At 45.5% G+C, this 17018-nt stretch overlaps 1 protein-coding gene across 1 annotated transcript; it reads left to right on the top strand.

The window, feature by feature from the left end:
• The first annotated feature begins 8816 nt into the window (after window positions 1-8816).
• LOC136638718 (olfactory receptor 13H1-like) lies at window positions 8817-9773 on the top strand. Its single transcript, XM_066612753.1, has one exon. The coding sequence runs from the start codon at window positions 8817-8819 to the stop codon at window positions 9771-9773; it is 957 nt and encodes a 318-aa protein (XP_066468850.1).
• Window positions 9774-17018: the final 7245 nt, after the last annotated feature.

Genomic DNA, 17018 nt, shown 5'->3' with positions numbered 1-17018 from the left:
CACTGGAAAGGTAATTTTATGCTGAATGCAAACTGCATTCAAATATCTGTATTCTATCAAGTTATGGCCAATTAACCATAAAATGAAAACATAACTGCCTTATGGAACAAAAAGTGGATTTTCTTAACTCAAAACAGACCAATGAAACTGATTGTTCTGAGAGGAAATGACATGTTATTATGTTATTGACATGTTGCAATGACATGTTATCATGATACAGCATGAAACCAATAAGGTGTTATATTAACTCTCATCAGCTCTCATTTCCATGTATTTCCATACAGTTACCCCTGCTAACTGGGTAAATAGGCACTTTTTCAAGTGGTGCCCCTCTTATATTTAGCAAGGGGAGAATAACGATCCCTCTTCACCCCAGCACAGTGTCTCTGACCGATAAGCGGCATACTTTTTAGTTATTTACTTAATTAAATTTGATTTTGTCTGGAGGGGGGCTACAAATCTTCTTTGATTTCAGGTAGCAGGTAGATGCCTTAGCTATGACACTGACTGAGGGGAGGCAGCAGAGCAAGTGGGTGGCGAGCCGCTGGGGGGAGGAGATGGGCTCCTCCCAATTTTCACTTTTTGAAAAACCCGGGTGTGATGTCACTTCCTGTTGTGACATCACTTCCGAGGCAACATTTTCAGTTTGGCACTGAGCTAAACCATCATTAGCTATGCCACTGCCTGGGAGTAAGCCCCACTGACTGTAACAGGACTGCCAGCTGAGAAGAAAGGCCAGGGTGGGGCTCTGACCCCTTCCCACACTTTCCTGGGAGTAAGCCCCATGGACTATGAGGGGCTGACTGCTGAGTAGAGAGGCATAGGGAGGGCTCTGAGGCTGCCCTCCTGCCCACACTTTCCTGGGAGTAAGCCCCACTGAATATAAGGGGGCTGACTGCTGAGTAGGAGGCAAAGGGTGGGGCTCTGAGGCTGCCCTCCTGTCCCCCCTTCCTGGGAGTGAGCTCCACTGGCTGTAAGGGGACTGCCTGCTGAGCAGAGGCGCAGGGAGGGGCTCTGAGGCTGCCAGCCAAGACAGCTACCTGGGCTACTGCGAGGAGAGCCGCCGCCTGGGGTGCTCCTGATCCCGCCTGGGGCAAAGCAGACCGGATGCTGTTCCGTGCGCGCACTAAGCGGGCCTCGCAGGGAAGCCGGAGCATCAGGAACCTTGTGGCTCACTGAGGAGGCTCCTCCCCCGCCGCTCAGCGCGCGGAGCCTGCTTGACACGGGTTCTCGAGGGCAAAGCCACCAGGCGCGTTGGGGGGAGAGTCTTGGCCCACGTGGTGCAGAGGGAGCTCCGTGGCCGCGAGGAGCCTGCTGCCGCTGGACTCTTCTCTGCACCATGAGCCTTCTCTCCGGGGAAGCCTGACGGACCCCCGTCGGCCCCGCTGGCGAAAAATGGCTCCGGTGTGCACGCCGAACCCACCTTTTGCTCCCTCCCCAGGCAGGGCTGCGCCAGGCTCACAGCCCACTGGCCAGGGCGCCTCCAGAGTGCCCTTGGCCAGCACTCTCTCAGCTGCACCCACCTCACAGGGTTGTTGTGAGGACCAAAGGCGGGCAGGAGCCTGCGCAACACCCCCAGCTCCTTGGCTCCAGTCCTACCCACACCTACCCAGGAGTCAGGCACAGGGACTGCCTGCTGAGTAGAGAGGCACAGGGTGGACTTTGAGGCTGCCCTCCTGTCCCCCCTTCCTGGGACTAAGCCCCACTGACTGTATGGGGACTGCCTTCTGAGCAGAGAGGCGCAGGCAGGGGCTCTGAGGCTGCCCTCCTGTCCCCCCTTTCCTGGGAGTAAGCCCCACTGACTAGCAGGACTGCCTGCTGAGTAGAGTCACAGGGTAGGGCAGGACAAGTGGGACCCCACTTGTCCTTTGGGGAAACAGGAAAGTAACCACTTTTCTGGGAGGAAGCCCCACTGACTGTAACAGGATTTGGGAATTCTCTTTAATTTCTCCCTGACCCCTTTGGTGACAACCATGACATCCACTTTTCAAGAAACTTCCTGTATTTTCACTCCTTTTCCTCTGATCCATGTTTGTTCAGGAAGGAATCGGTCACCCTGTCTCTCAGATCATTGCATTTTTCCATTTTGTTTTAAGGTCTCACCTGTATTTGGGTATTCAATGTTAACACAGGACAGAGTCTTTTCCCAAGGCTGCCTTTTTTTTTGTCTGAGCTTCCCAGCTTGAGTGGTGGCAGCCAAGACTTATATTTCCCAGTTTAAGACCAAGACCATTCCCAGTTTAAGCAGTAAGAAGAGTGAAGCAGAGGCAAGGAAGAAAGAAGCTATCTTTAAACCCCCCCCCCCCCCAACAAGAACATAAGAAGAGCCCTGCTGGATCAGGCCAATGTGTTATATGAAAATCCCCTTTTTCCTTTTAGTTGTGATTTTATATCTGGTTATGTTACTATGGACTAAAATATCATGCAGGCCAAACTACTCATACAGGCCACAATCAGGTCAAGTCACAAGCTCATGGTTACAAAATTCACCTCCCTATGATTCACATATAGGAAGAAGTCTGGCATAGTAAATCATTGTTTAAGTGTCTCCTATTCATTGTATTGTTTTAACCCAATCACTGTTTGCAAAAGTGTCTCCTAACTCAATCACTGTTTAAGTACTCTATGCAAATTTGAACTGCCTTCCTGGGTTACTGCATTCATTGTATTGTGTAAGTTCCCCTCACCTAGGAAGCCAGCCATTGCTGATAACTGACTTCCTGATCCTTTCATTGTTTTACTTACTCAAAGCATCCTGCTGGGTGGTAGTAAGCAAAGCTACCATCCAGCTCAGCACGTTCTAAAAAACCCCTTTTTAAGAGAGGGCTGGCTGCCACACGCTCTCTCTGGCCCCCCCTCCAAGGACACAACACATCTGTGTTGTGTCAGAGGGTCCTCTACACAGGACTCTCTCTCCCCCCCCCCAACTGCTCTACAGGACAGGTAACTATCTGGCACCTGAAACTCTTTCCCTTCTCCCCCCCTTTTTTCTCCCCTTCTCTCCCCATCTTTAGTTAGCAACTGGGTTTGGCAGACCAGGGACCCCTAAAATCCTTCCCTACAACCTTTCCTTTTTCTAATTTCCTCGGATGCACCAAACACTCTCCACTTGCAACCACCATGAAAGCTAGGTACACTGGATTCAAGTACTAGGACCAAGGAAGATATACCTATCATTTTTCCACGTGCATTATGTTTACCTTTGTGCTTTTGTAATAAAGCTATAATCTTTCATTAAAAGTTATCTTTCTCCCTGTCTCCTCTTTGAGCTAAAGGGAATTTCTCTGCATTACACCGTCTTGTTATCCTGCGATCCTGAGATTCCAATAAGGGTAGTGTAATAATTCCCCCTAAACAAAACAGCCCTTTTGGTAACAAATGGTCCATCTAGTCCAGCTTCCTGTATCTCACAGTGGCCCACCAAATGCTTCAGGCAGGGAGTACAAAAGACAGCAAGACACAACCTAAGTCCTGATGCCGTCCCCTGCATCTGGCATTCCAAGGTAGTCTACTTGTAACCCCCCCCCCAAGAGCTGGACTGGTTTGGCCCTCTGGGTCCCCTTACAGCCCCACTTTCCCCTGCTTTAGTAACTGTCAACATCAAAGGCTGCTCCAGCCAGAGTCAGGCAGTCCAATGCCAAGCTGGTCTGGTGCCCAGCACTGCAGGAGTGTCATAGGGCCACTACTGCATCCTGTGAGGCTGGGGCAGGTGCTGGAGTCTCCTCAGGGTAAGGGAACCCTGTTTGTTCCCATACTGATAATAAAGCCCCAGTGGCCCCAGTGGCTCTCCTCAGAGCTGTGCCAGCTATTTTTCTGGTGCAGAACCAAGAAGGCCAGGTGGCAGTGTCTGCCACCATCTCTGTCACCCCTCCTGGGCCTAATCATCCTCTGACCTGCCCTCCCCTGGCCCAGTTCTACCCCCACCCTGCTCTCCCACTGCCCCCAAAAGCCTCTGCACTGGCTGGCAGGAACACTTACCACTGGCCACTCTGTGGGGTCGTCTTCCTAGCACTGAGGTCAGCGCTGACTGCTATGGACATCAGTGCTGGCAACTCATCCTCACTGCTGGTGCAGAAGTGCCACTCTAGCCAGATGTTTTCAGGAAGAAGATCAGATGAGTCCTTCATGGTTCTCCAAGGTTCTTTTTGTTTCTTTGTTTCCCCAAAACAGCTGCTGGCACTGCCCAGCAATGGGATTGAGCCCTAAATAACTCGGGTCCAAAGGATAGCCAAAGAAAACCAGACAAAAATGTGTGTTTTATGGAATCAGCCAACCGCCACACCAGTGTTCCGCTTCCGGATGTGGCAATGTTGACCTCTGTCCTTAGCAACAGCTGTGGTGGAGAACTGGTGTCGGGCCTCAACAGCCTCTGTACCAGAGCACTGGAGGCTGGGAGGGGTTATGGGTGATAGGGACAGTCTAAGATTGGGGCAAGGCAGGATGGGGAGAAGAGGAAGACTTGAGGATGATGAGAAGGGAGGAGGACAAGAGGAAGCAGGAAGGGCAAAAACAAGACGAAAGCGCTGAGAAGCCTTGAGTCTGATCTGTTTGGGCCAGAGGGAAGGAAGAGTGGAAATAAATGTGAGAAGGGAAGGGAGGAGTGAAATGAAAGAGACAGGAAAGTACCAGGGAAGAGTAAAGGAATGGAGAGGGATGACAAGGGGAACCAAGTAAGTCTACGTCCCTTCCGAATGCATTAGTGAGGCTTAGGGTCCAATCCTAAACTGGCCCAGAACCAGTGCTGAGCTCTGCACTGGTGCTGCGTGCCATAAACATGCCTTAAAGCATGTTTATGGTACCCAGTGAACAGGGAGTGCTGGAACAGGGTCCACGCCAGTCAGCGCTGACAGGAAGAGGACATGCCACCACTAGGGGGTAAGTGCAACTGCCAGGTGTCAGTGCAGCCTCTGGGGGCGGGGGGAGCATGGAACAAGGATGGGGGAAGGAGGAACTGGGAGTGGAATTGGCAGAGCTCTGCTTCTCCGTACCCTGAACTCTGTCTCTCAGGTCTATGTCGACAAAATAGCCAAAGAAAGACTTGAGAAGCCCCACTGTGAGGCTTGGAGCTTTCTTTCCCTGGGGGAAGGGGACCTCCGGCTGCTTCCTGGTGCCCACTGGATACAGCGATAGTCACTTTACTTTACAACATGGCAAAATGAAGAGGGCTGTCAGAAAAGAATGCTTGGGTGTAATTCACAATACGATCGACTGCATCTAATGCCAACCGCGGCTTGACAGCATTCACTGCCTGTTTGCCTCCCAGGTCCTCAGGATGCCTTAAAACGTATAAGGGAACCGGAAGTAGCATTTTTTCATGCTACGGGGCCATTCGGAAGCCTGCAGAGGCCACAGGCGGATGCATGCAGTCTCTGGGCTTCAGAAAGCCCTCCACAGGAGACCAGAGCACAGCTCCGGTCACCTTTGAAAGGTTTAAAGGGGCCGAAACCACAAATTTCCTTATCCACATTTTTCAGTGTCGCCGAGGGGTCTGAGAACGGATCTCCTATTGGATACAAAGGCTCCGCCTTTATATACAATGTTACACACTTCTTGTGATCATATTTTACTGCTGTGCCCATTGTTGCCTGCTATTTTGGCTGGAAATATAGCTTGCAAATGCCTGAAAGGCATGCCTATCCTATACTGGCCAGGATTTTAATTGCCCATTTGGGACATATTCTCAGTGGTATGGGCAATTCTGCCTGCACAGGTAATCTCTTAGAGCGGGAAAAGCCTGTTGGTAAGAGTTTTATCCTGTTATAATTACAAGATGCCTTCCTTAGTTTCTAGCCACACAAATAGGTTGGTTTCCAGTGAAGTTGCTCCACCTTGTCTAGATCTCAGGTTTACTCTTCCATGCAGATACGAAGGTCCTCTTTATCACAGAGGACCATTTTTTAAAAGATTTGTCTTGATGCAATACTCTTGGTATTGAATCCATTTGCAGAACCCCAATAGGAGCTGTCATGGAGAATGAGATATTTACATGGCACCGATCAGTTGTAAATAGCTAGTGGAATCGGCAAGGATGTTGACCCAATTTATGCTCACATTATAAACCTAACCTAATCATACAGTATAGTCATTTGTAGCTTTTGGTGAATTTATTATTGCTGTTGTTCATTTGCTCTTACTTCCAAATTAGGAAGATTTGGATTTTTTTCTTCATCCACAACTGTTTCACTGTCTGTATGATGACGATTTATGAAACTCTCTTCCATTATTTTTTAATTGTCCTTAGGCTGCAATCCTTTCCATACAGACAAGGGAGAAAACTCCACTGATTAAAATGGTACTTAATTCTAAATAAACATGCACAGCAGCTGGCTGCACAAGGCAGTCCAATCCAGCTGCATCAAACAACAGAGGACAAGAGAATTGTCTCTAGCCAGATGTTTTCAGGAAGAAGATCAGACGAGTCCTTCATGTTCATTTTCCACTGGCTGAAGGTAAGTTCTCCAAGGTTCTTTTTCCAATTATACTGCACATTTCAAGTGTCCATAAGATTTACATTCAAAACTCATGTATCTGAGAACATTTCCTATGCTGCCATTCTTACTTATGAAGGCAACCCAAGGAGGTCCTCAATAACATTAAAAAAATACTACCAAAGGTGGAAAAAAAACTAATTAAAAAATAGGCCTGAAGTAAAACAACACAGCACAACTGAAAAGCCATAGCAAAATAACTGCATCAGAACTGTGGAATATCACCCCCCTCGATAAACAGAAGCCAGGTTTTAACATATTCAGCACATTTTAACACATTCAAAATGTTCTATCCAAATTATTATTTTCCAAGTTCAGTGGCATGGAATATTTCACTGATGTCAGAAAATGGAAGTCCACTATTATGTGTGGTCCTGAAAAGGCCCATTAAGGCCCATCTTATTGGAACTGGGATATATAATATGCCAGTGGTTCCCAAAGTCCTACTCAGACTTTGGGAACCCTGTAAGTATGGGGAGGGGGCAGCAACATGATCAAGACGATCGTGCTACTGCCAGGGAGGGAAAAGTTTTTAGAACTTACCTGGGGGTTGCTGTGGCTCTCCGGAGGGTCTGGGGAGCCTGCCACCCCATGTGCAGGTCTCCATGAGTCGCCAATCGGCTTTGATAAACAAAAAATAACACTTCCTGTTTGTTTTTCGTGAAACCAGTTTTTTTTTCTTTTTCAAAGGAGTTTGGAAGCTCATGGAGAGCTACAGAGGGAGTCACAGGCTCTCCAGACCCTCTGGAGAGCCATAGCGACCCCCAGGTAAGCTTAATAAAACCCTTCTGTCCCTGGCAGCAGCACAATTGCCCGAGTCGCGTTGGTGCCAATTTCTGGGCCATTCCCTTTAAAAGGGAATGGCCCTTTTCTGGTTCCCCAGTGGGTTATGACCCATCAGTTTGGGAACAACTGTAATATGCTATACCATGATGTGTTCAGCCTTCAGGTTTTATCTATGGAGGTCCATAGTCTCTGAGTAACGGGAGGAGATATCTCTGCTTGAGGATTGTGACTTGACCTTCCCTAAAAGAATGTAATTAATCTCAACAAACAGGAAACACGAGGAGAGTAGAATTTTGTATTCAAACTGTGCTTTCTTGAAAACCATATGACTTTGAGAATAGAAACTAATCTATAAGAAGCAGGAGAATCTGCCAATTTTGGTAATGGATTGAATTTTGAATATGCATCAGGCCTTTGGAACAGATATATAAACATGGAATGTCTGTATCTGATTGTACATCTCTCTCATAGCTGACCAGCATGCTAGCTGTGAGTGACTCTGTACCAGACAATTGTCTTGAATAAACAGAAGAAGTGAATGTCAGAACTGTGGGCTGTTTGTCTCTCTGAGTTCTTTCAGACTTAGAATGCAGGGGGAAGGGGATAACCAGATTCCCTTCACATTGAAAAGCGCTACAGTTCACAAATATCGGGGAACACCTCATTGTCCTCTTGATCGTTGTAGGTTCTCATCTCCCCATCACTTTGTATTTCCTAGGGATCTCTGACAGTACAATCACATTTATTATCTTAGTAAGTGGATTTCGGGTTGAAGAAGATTAGGAAATACTATATGTCCATATCAGGCTGCAATCCTAACATGGTGTTAGGCCAGCCCAAGTCCCTTGCGCTGGCTCAGGAGCGTCAGGAAAGTGCGCCACTCTGGAGGCACCCCACCCTGTGCCATCGTGGGCTCTGGGAAAGGTGAGTTTGCGCTGGTCAAGCTCGGCCATGGCAGGGGTCTGGGCAGGGCAGGTAGGAGGCGGGAGGGAGGCATTCCAGGGTGGGGAGTGGGCAGCAGGCATTCCTGAGGACGGGCGGTCAGGGAGCAGATCCAGCAGTTATGCTAGATCCTGACCCTGTACCCGGGCAGCCTGGGCCAGCCCTAGGCTGCTCAGAATTGTGCTACTTCCAGGGGTGGCGAAGATCTGAGTAGCCCCACTGGGGCTGCAGTGGCTCTCCCCCGGGTAAGGGGAAGCGATTCCTCTTGCCCTGGACTGAGCCACTAAATGCCTGAACCTCGTGCTGGATACAGCGCAGGCATGCTGGCCTGTCCCAGCGCAAGTTAAGATTGCGCTGTAAATTGATTGTCTCCAGATCAATGCTTGCAGGGTTTATAACATTTCTTCTCTACTACTCATGAATATTCTACAGTTAGATGCAATACTGGCCTGCCGAAGTCTTCTTAAACTGTAGCACTAAAGGGAGCATGCAAACAAGTAGGATTACATCATGTTTCCACAAATAGTGATGAGAACATGACATTACATTACAGCTAATCTATTTTTCTCTATTTACCCTCCATGCATATAATAGGACATCATGACCAGGCTTTACAATTCCACCCTCCCTGCAAACGAGAACGAGACTGAACCAGAGATCTTCCTACTGACTGGTCTCTCGAGCCAGCCATTCATGCGTAAAGTGCTCTTTGTGGTGTTTCTCTTCCTCTATCTGATTACCATCACTGGGAACGGACTTATTGTGCTTCTGACTGCAGTAGATTCGCACCTCCACACCCCCATGTATTTCTTCCTAGGCAACCTCTCCCTTCTTGATATCTGCTACACTTCCAGCACGATCCCTCAGATGTTGGCCCACAGCCTCGCAGAAAATCCCACCATCTCCCATGCCAGGTGTTTTGCTCAGATGCGCATCTCCCTCTTCCTTGGTGTGACGGAATGCATTTTGCTGGCCGTCATGGCGTATGACCGCTTTGTGGCTATATGCAGCCCTCTCCACTACTCACTGATCATGAACAGAAAGGTGTGTGGTTGTTTGGCTGCCTCTGCATGGACCTTGGCTTTTCTTCTATCTGTTGTAATCTTCTTCATCATGAAAACCCAACTGTGTGGCCACAATGTTATCAATCACTTTGCATGTGAGGTGCAAGCTCTAGTGAAACTGGCATGCTCAGATATCTCTGCCAGTTTGGGTGTTACACTAGGCAGCAGTGTTTTTACTTTTCTTGTACCATTTGCCTTCATTCTGGTGACCTATGTTCGCATTGGTCTGGCAGTGTTGAGAATCCGCTCAGCACAGGGGTGGAGAAAGGCTCTCTCTACATGTGGCTCTCATCTTACAGTGGTTGGGATCTTCTATGGCACAGCCATAGCTATGTACTTGAAGCCACCAGACAGATCGTCAAACCAGGACAAATTTGTTGCAGTCTTCTACATAGTGGTGACCCCCATGCTCAACCCTCTGATTTACAGTTTGAGGAACAAGGATGTGAAAGGAGCCTTGTGGAGAGCAACGGGAAGGAAAATGGATTCCTAAAATTTAATGAATATATTGGAATATTCCTCTTAGATTCTCAAGTGGGAAAAGGTCCTCGTTCAAGCAGAGAAATATCAAGCTGCTGAAGAATTATGCACCGTCCCTCCATCCTTTCTCGGCTTCAGACTTATTCCTCTTTAAGCTATTTCTCTGTAGAAGAACTGACCTTTGTCCTGATAACACATACATAGGAATGTTGAAAAGGCATAGTTTACCCTCATAATACTTGGCATCTTCAAGGTTAATTTTGTATGTGAAGAGGCAAGTGAGGAAAAACATTAGGAAATAGTGACGAAATGTTTTTGGAACAACATATTAAGCAGAATAATTTTATTGGATGTTGGAGGCCTGCCAATGGAGGTGGGTTGGCAGAGTGGAAGTAATGGACAGGGATGGGAACTTGGCACTGCAGTGAGAATCGAGTCAGTGCCCGAGTCTCCGCCCCCAGCAACTCAGCTTGTGCATGAGTCGTAGCGAGTGCTTGTGGTGACTCACCCCCCCTCCCCAAATTCCCAAATCAATTTGATTAGAGTCTTTTGAGAAGTGGGCAGCTTGGGTCAGTCACACCAGGGCATGGACCAAACGGGACTGGGCAAGGCAGGAGAGGCTGCGTGAGAGTGAAGACAGAAGTGGCAAGCAGGAGGTCACACACAGCAGCTGGGAGGCTTAGCACTACAACCCAATCCTTTGCACCTCTACTCAGAAGTAGCCCTTTTGCGCCAGTCATTCAATGAGGCTTCCTCCTCCCAAGTAATAAAGGTGCCCACAGAAGCCATGAGGCTGGAAAGTGTGATCCCTACGAACCGCCTGCCCCTGGCTTGCCCACCTGCTTCCCCCTCCAGCCTTCTTCAGTCAGTTCTAAGGCAAAAGCCCTCTTGGGCTCCTCCTTCTGCCCTCCCTCATCCAAAGAAAAAAATCAGACTACCCAGAAATCAGACAAGAGAGCCTGCTCCTGCCTATCTCTTGTCTCCTCCTGCTCAATGCAAACAGAAAACATTACGCTTTCCCTGCCTCCTGGCTGGAACTGCTGGCTTCCAAATGGTCCCACAAGGTCTTCCAAGCTGTGGGAAAAAGTAGGCAACACACCCACTCACTTGAGTTGTTCACATTCGTTACTCATTTCTGAGTCAGTGGCCTGAGGCCCGAGTCAGTGCCAGAGTCATCAACATGGGTGGCTCAAGTGTGTAGTGGTTATCTACGGAGGTGCTAACCTTAGCCTTGTATGTTGGCAATGAAGCAAAGCACCCTTTGCACATGCGCAAGAGCAAACTCGGCGCGGCCTTGGTGACATGCTAGGTCTGAAGCTTTGTAGCCTGTCAACAAGGCGATGTTATAAAGAATCATATCTAGGAATGTGATTGTGGTTTAGCTAGAAAGCCGACTGGTTACAGCCAGTGTGAGTCTCATCATCCTCGTGGAAATTTCCCTATTACGCAGACTATTGACTCATGGTTTAGTATTGTAAACAAGATCAGAGAATGGAAAACCCCAGCCTGTTGTGAATTGTATGAGAAGGAATAAAAGGCAGAGAAGGCTGAATCCCAGAAATTCTTCCTCATCTGGCCTTCCTTCTGCATCTCGCTACTATACTTGTCTGTTGTATTCATTGTTCTAATGCTTTGCTGCCTCAAGATCTAACTTTCAAACCCTCAGAGTACTTCTGCTTTTAAAACTTTCCATCAGACCACAAGATATAGTCTTGTGTGTCTCCCACCAAGCACCAAGGCCCTCAAAAGCCTTGGGTGCTCCCCAGAGCAGCATCTTGCGCTGCTACATCTGGCACCCTGGCACAGGGTCTCCCTGCAACTTCTAGCCCTGGCACAGGGACTTCTAGTTTTTTCACAAGGACCCTTGCTTTTTCTATATCAAGCAGCCTGACTTTCCTCATTGCTCCCCATTCGCTGCTACATCTGACGCAACGAGCAGAGGCCCTCTGCATTGACTTTCTGCTGTTCTAGCCTCACTTCTATATCAAGTAACCTGTTTTTTTGAGTTGCTCCCCATTCATTGCTTGTCTGACCCTGAAAGAGGGGCCACGACAACAACTAGCTTATCCGCCCAGCATGGGTTACAGAGCTCAACTTCAAAATCTAGATAAGTATAGCATTGATAGGTGAGTATGAGTACAAGCTTATCAAAACCACAGCAATGATCTATTGTTTCTCTTTAGCAAAGCTTAGCACCAAGTTTCCTTCTAAGAGGTCACAGACTTAATTTACCATCCAAACTTACGCTCTACAAGCAAAGCTGCAAACGCAGTCAGAGGAAATCAGCTGTGCTCCTCAGCCCAAGTCACCAGGGCAAGAGATTAACTCTTAAAAGCACTCCTCTGTGTTCCTCCAAGTGCTCTTAAAAGCCCTTTTCTGTCAGCTTATATTTTCTTTTTTTCCTTTTCTGCACCAACCCTGCTAAAGCAAAAAGAACCACCAAACATTAGACCACCCTCCTTCATAAAAGCCATGGCTCATCAAGCCATGAAGGCAAAGAATTTAACAACAGAAAAATCTTTTAAGCTATCTATAAACTGCCCTGTGGTGCCAAACCAAAAAGCCACAAAAGGCAAGCAGTTAAAGAAACAGAAAACTTTCCCCCAAAACTTTGTACCAAAAGAAGTACAAATTACATTTAAAAACCTTAGCATCACTAGCACAGATGCTAGAGAATTACAAAAAAGTACAACACATACATATCATTTAGTTCCCTATAGTGGGAAGTCCCTAAAACTTCCTGCACAAAATGCAGGATAGCCCTGTAAGTTCCAGTCATTTTAAGAGCCCAAAATATTGACAAAATTGTTTTAAAGCATGTCAAATAGTCATTATAGACATGTAATGTTTTATTAAGTTTCCTTTTATTTCATAAAATGTGTTTTAAAGCCATATTGAGCCTTAGTTAGTTGTTTTTAGTTAAGCTTTATTAAAAGCAAACCGAAAGTCACCAGCAGTTTGTTCAATTTAGCTGTAAACCAGTGTTCCCAAACATAGATAAGAAATTGTAAACAACCGTGAAAGTCTTGCTGTGTTTACAATCACAGAAGAGAAGAAAAAAAATGCTGTAACAGTTTAATTTTTCGGTTTGTAAGCCTCTTCAAAATACCACCTAAAAAAAACCATATTAAATCCCCCAAATCTTGTATAGTAAGATACCAGTCAATTTAGTTTTTTTTATAGTTAATGTATATGTATAAATAATTAGCAAATAGTAATATTTTAAGTTAATTGTGGTGGTTTAATTACATCAAAAAGTTCAGAGTTTAAGATCTCACAAAGAAGGCAAAAGCATATAAGTTTTAGCAACAGTTATGTTGCCTGTTGAAAGTCAAAAGTAGGTTGTGTGATGGTTGTGAGAAATGAAGTCATGTGAGCGAAAGTAAAAGTGCAGTGCCACTGTTAAGGGTATGTAAATAAGAAAGATAGAGTATGTGATAATAAAAGTATAAGAAAGAAAATGTATGTGTAAGATTGAACAACAGAATTGTTTCTAGTGAGAAATGTATAAGTTTTAAAGAAAGAACCCCACATTGTAAAAAAATTTTTAAAAAATAATTAAAACGAGGGATATGATAATGATGTGTTTGTTTGTTTGTTTGATTAGATCAATATATATTTTAGAGATATTTTATAGGCTTAGGAGCCTCTTTGTTTTATTAAATGAAATGCTAGAGGTAGAAAGAAAAGGCTATTAGTGCCTCATTCATAAAAAAGGGCAGGCTGAGTTGTTATTGTGTTTAATTCCACAGAAATGTTTTAGAGCCAACATGGTGTGTTACATCAGCCAAAAAGCCAAGGCCTGAAAGAATCCAGTTTCTAATTTCCAAACTTTCAGCTGCAAGAACAAACCAAGGCCTGAAATGAAATAAAAAAAATCCAATTTTCAATTGTAAAGCCAGCCCAAACCAAATAACCAGCAAAAAATCCAGGCGAAAGGCCTAAGCGAAAAAAGGCCCGTCTCACTTTTAACACCATACAAAGACATTCAAAAAACCCCAGAAGCATTTGTTTGTCATGATGAAAAAAAAGAACCAAGAACTCTTTTATGTTCAGGCCTTGTGTTTTTTAAACAATAACATTTAAACCATCGTAGCCTGCTATTTTGGCACGAAATAGAGCATGAAAATGCCAGGAAGAAAGACATACATATCCTGCATGGGCCAAGATTTTAACTGCCAATTTGGGACATATTCTCAGAGGTATGGGTGATACTGCCCGCACAGGTAACCTTTGAAATGGCTCAGAGGGGGAAAATGGAAAGAGATTTATCCCATTATAATTAGAAAATGCTTTTGTTAGTTTCTAGCCACACAAATGAGTTGCTTTTAGGTTGCTTCATAGTGCCCAGATCTCATCTTTCCTCTAACCTCTATGGATAAGACAATTCTTGGAACTTCTCACTGCGTACCATTCTTGAAAAGATTAGCCTTGATACAAAAGTCCTGATATCAAATCCATTTGCAGACACCCGAATAGAAGGCGTCATGGAGAGTGAGGTACTTACACAGCAGCTATCCATTGTAAATGGCCAGTGGAATTGGCAGGGATGTTGACCCATTTTACACTCACACTATAAACCTAACCTGATCTGTTAAGTTTATCTTCTGTTAGCTTTGGTGAATTTTATTATTTTTTAATTACTTTGCTTCTTCCTTTGCTCTCACTACCATTTTTTTTTCTTAATCAAGAAATGTTTCACTATCTGCATGATGGCTATTTATTTAACATTTTTACATTATTTTTTAATTGTCCTTAGGCTGCAATCCTTTCCATACAGACAAGGGAGAAAACACCACTGATTAAAATGGTACTTAATTCTAAATAAACGTGCTCAGCAGCTGGCTTCACAAGGCGGTTTGATCCAGCTACATCAAACAACAGAAGTCAAGAGAATTGTCTCTGGCCAGATGTTTTCAGGAAGAAGATCAGACGAGCCCTTCAGGGTCCTTTTTCATGGATAGGTGAGTTCCCCACGGTTCTTTTCTTATTTAGCACTGCGGATTTCAAATGCCCATAGGTTTTACATTCAACACTCTCTTTGAGAACATTTTCTATGCTGCTATTCTTACCCATCAAGGCAATCCAAGGTTGATCCACGATAAAATAAAGCAAATTGCAAACAAAAGAAGAAATAACTAATTAGAAAGTAAAAGAAGACAGAACAACTGAAAAGCCACAGGTAAATAACTCTACCAAAACTGCTGGACATCACCCCCTACAGAAGCTGAACAAAGAAGCCAGGTTTTAACATATATCTAGGGAAGGGATCAACCACACCATGATGGGGAGATTATTGTATAAGATTGGTGTTATCACTGAAAAGGCTCTAATAGGGGTCACCCATGCCTCTTATGGCAAAGGCACACGGGGAGGTGTATACAGGAGGAAGTAAGGTCTTCCCACTTCACAGCCACAATTAACAATGTGGCTGTCAGATGGAAAGTTGAGAGAAAGAACACCAAATATCTCCAATTTACCACCCTATCAGACCCTCGCATGGAGGTGATGTCCATCAGCTGATGTTAGCCACCAGAGAAAAATGGAGCCTCCATGTTCAGTAGCAGTATACCTCTCAATACTACTTGCTGGGAGGAACAAATAGCAAGGAAATCTGTCGCCTTCATGCCCTGCTGGTAGACACTCCAAACACATCTGGCTTGACCAGCATGGGCAACAAAATGCTGGACAAGATGATCCAGTTTGATCCAGAATGTCTTCTAGGTCTTAATATTAAAATGCTTGAAGAGAAGAACAGCTGGAAGTTCAAAATAATTGTATAAACCAACGAAAACATGGAAACAAATATTTAAATGTCTAGAGGAGTGCAAGTATAATTGCACAGGTTCTGCAGCCATTAGGGCAAAACAAGGGGGACCCACAACAAAATGCCTGCAGCTCCCTTAAAAGAGTGCTTTTATCCCAGTTTTAAATTTACCTGGAACAGGATTTTTTAAAGCAATGTTTGAATCTTTCAGAAAAAAGGAAGACACTTCAGGAGGGGAGAAGAAAAGGGGCATCTCTTGACCCTCCCACTTGCCTGAAACCTTCCACAGCTGGGTTTTAAAGTGCTACAGGGCTTGGTTTCAGGGCTGGCTGATGGATCTCGCTATACAGGATGGGGAGGGGGGAGAATAATAAAGACAAATACAGGAAGAGAAATCTGCTCATCTGAAGCTTAGTGTGATTGCAATATGTTTTCCAAAATTTGTCATCGCCGTTATGAAAAATACTGTCTAAGCAAATCAAGATCAGAGTGTGTAGCTTTGTAAGCAAGCTTGCATTATGCTTTCTCTTGATAGGGCCTCCAGCTTACTTGGAAGTGGTAGGCAAACTGGTACTCAGGTGTGGCATGTTCTGGCCAGCGGCCACTGAAATTGTGTCACAGCTCATCTAAGCAGCAGGAATGGCAATGATAGTTTTTTTTCTGCAGTCTGAAGATGGTCAGGTGAAAGAAATCTGACACTGGAGTTTACTGAAAAAGGTTGCTAAGAATTTTCTGGCTGGCAGGCAGAGATGACCCAGCCAGGAGACCAACAGAACTGGCCACTTTGAGTGGTGGACTGGTGGACAGATGGAAAATGGGGTGGGGGGGGAGGTGCCATTAAGTCACTGGGTGGCCTGAGGCAAGACACCTGCCCTTAGCTGCAATATGGGGATAATAATATGTACAGAGAAATCCAAAGCACAGCTAGTCAGAAGTAAGTTCCATTGCATTCAATGGGCCTTACTCCCAGGAAGGTGTCCATGGAATTGAGTCCTGACTCGCATTACAAGGTTGTTCTGCACTGAGAACTACTTAGCAGATTCAGAAAGTGCTATCCCAAATTACTGTTTTCTAGGTTCAGAGGCATGGAAGCTCATCAATATACCAGCGACACCTTGAAATGTTTTCCACTGCACAAGTATTTGCAAAGATAAAGGAACGCCTCATTGTACTTTTGAACATAGCAGAGTCTCTTCTCCCCATCACTTTGTATTTCCTGTGGGTCGCCATCAGGACAATGCACATTTATTATCTTAGTAAATGGATTTGGGATTGAAGAAAATAATCAGCTATTGTATATCCAGGTTGCGGCTTGTGGGTTTAGGGTATTTCTTCCCCACTATCTACGTGGGCCCAATCCTATCCAACTTTCCAGCAGCAACGTAGCCGCACTACAGCCCAGAGTTAAGGAAACAAATGTTCCCTTACCTTGAGGAGACATCCAGGATTGCCACCCTACCACAGGATGCAGTGCATGCCCATTGGAACGGT

Source organism: Tiliqua scincoides, chromosome 2, assembly GCF_035046505.1.
Source record: "Tiliqua scincoides isolate rTilSci1 chromosome 2, rTilSci1.hap2, whole genome shotgun sequence".
NCBI lineage: Eukaryota > Metazoa > Chordata > Lepidosauria > Squamata > Scincidae > Tiliqua > Tiliqua scincoides.
The sequence above is the reverse complement of the archived record's forward strand: the minus strand, read 5'-3'. Positions and strand labels throughout refer to the sequence as shown.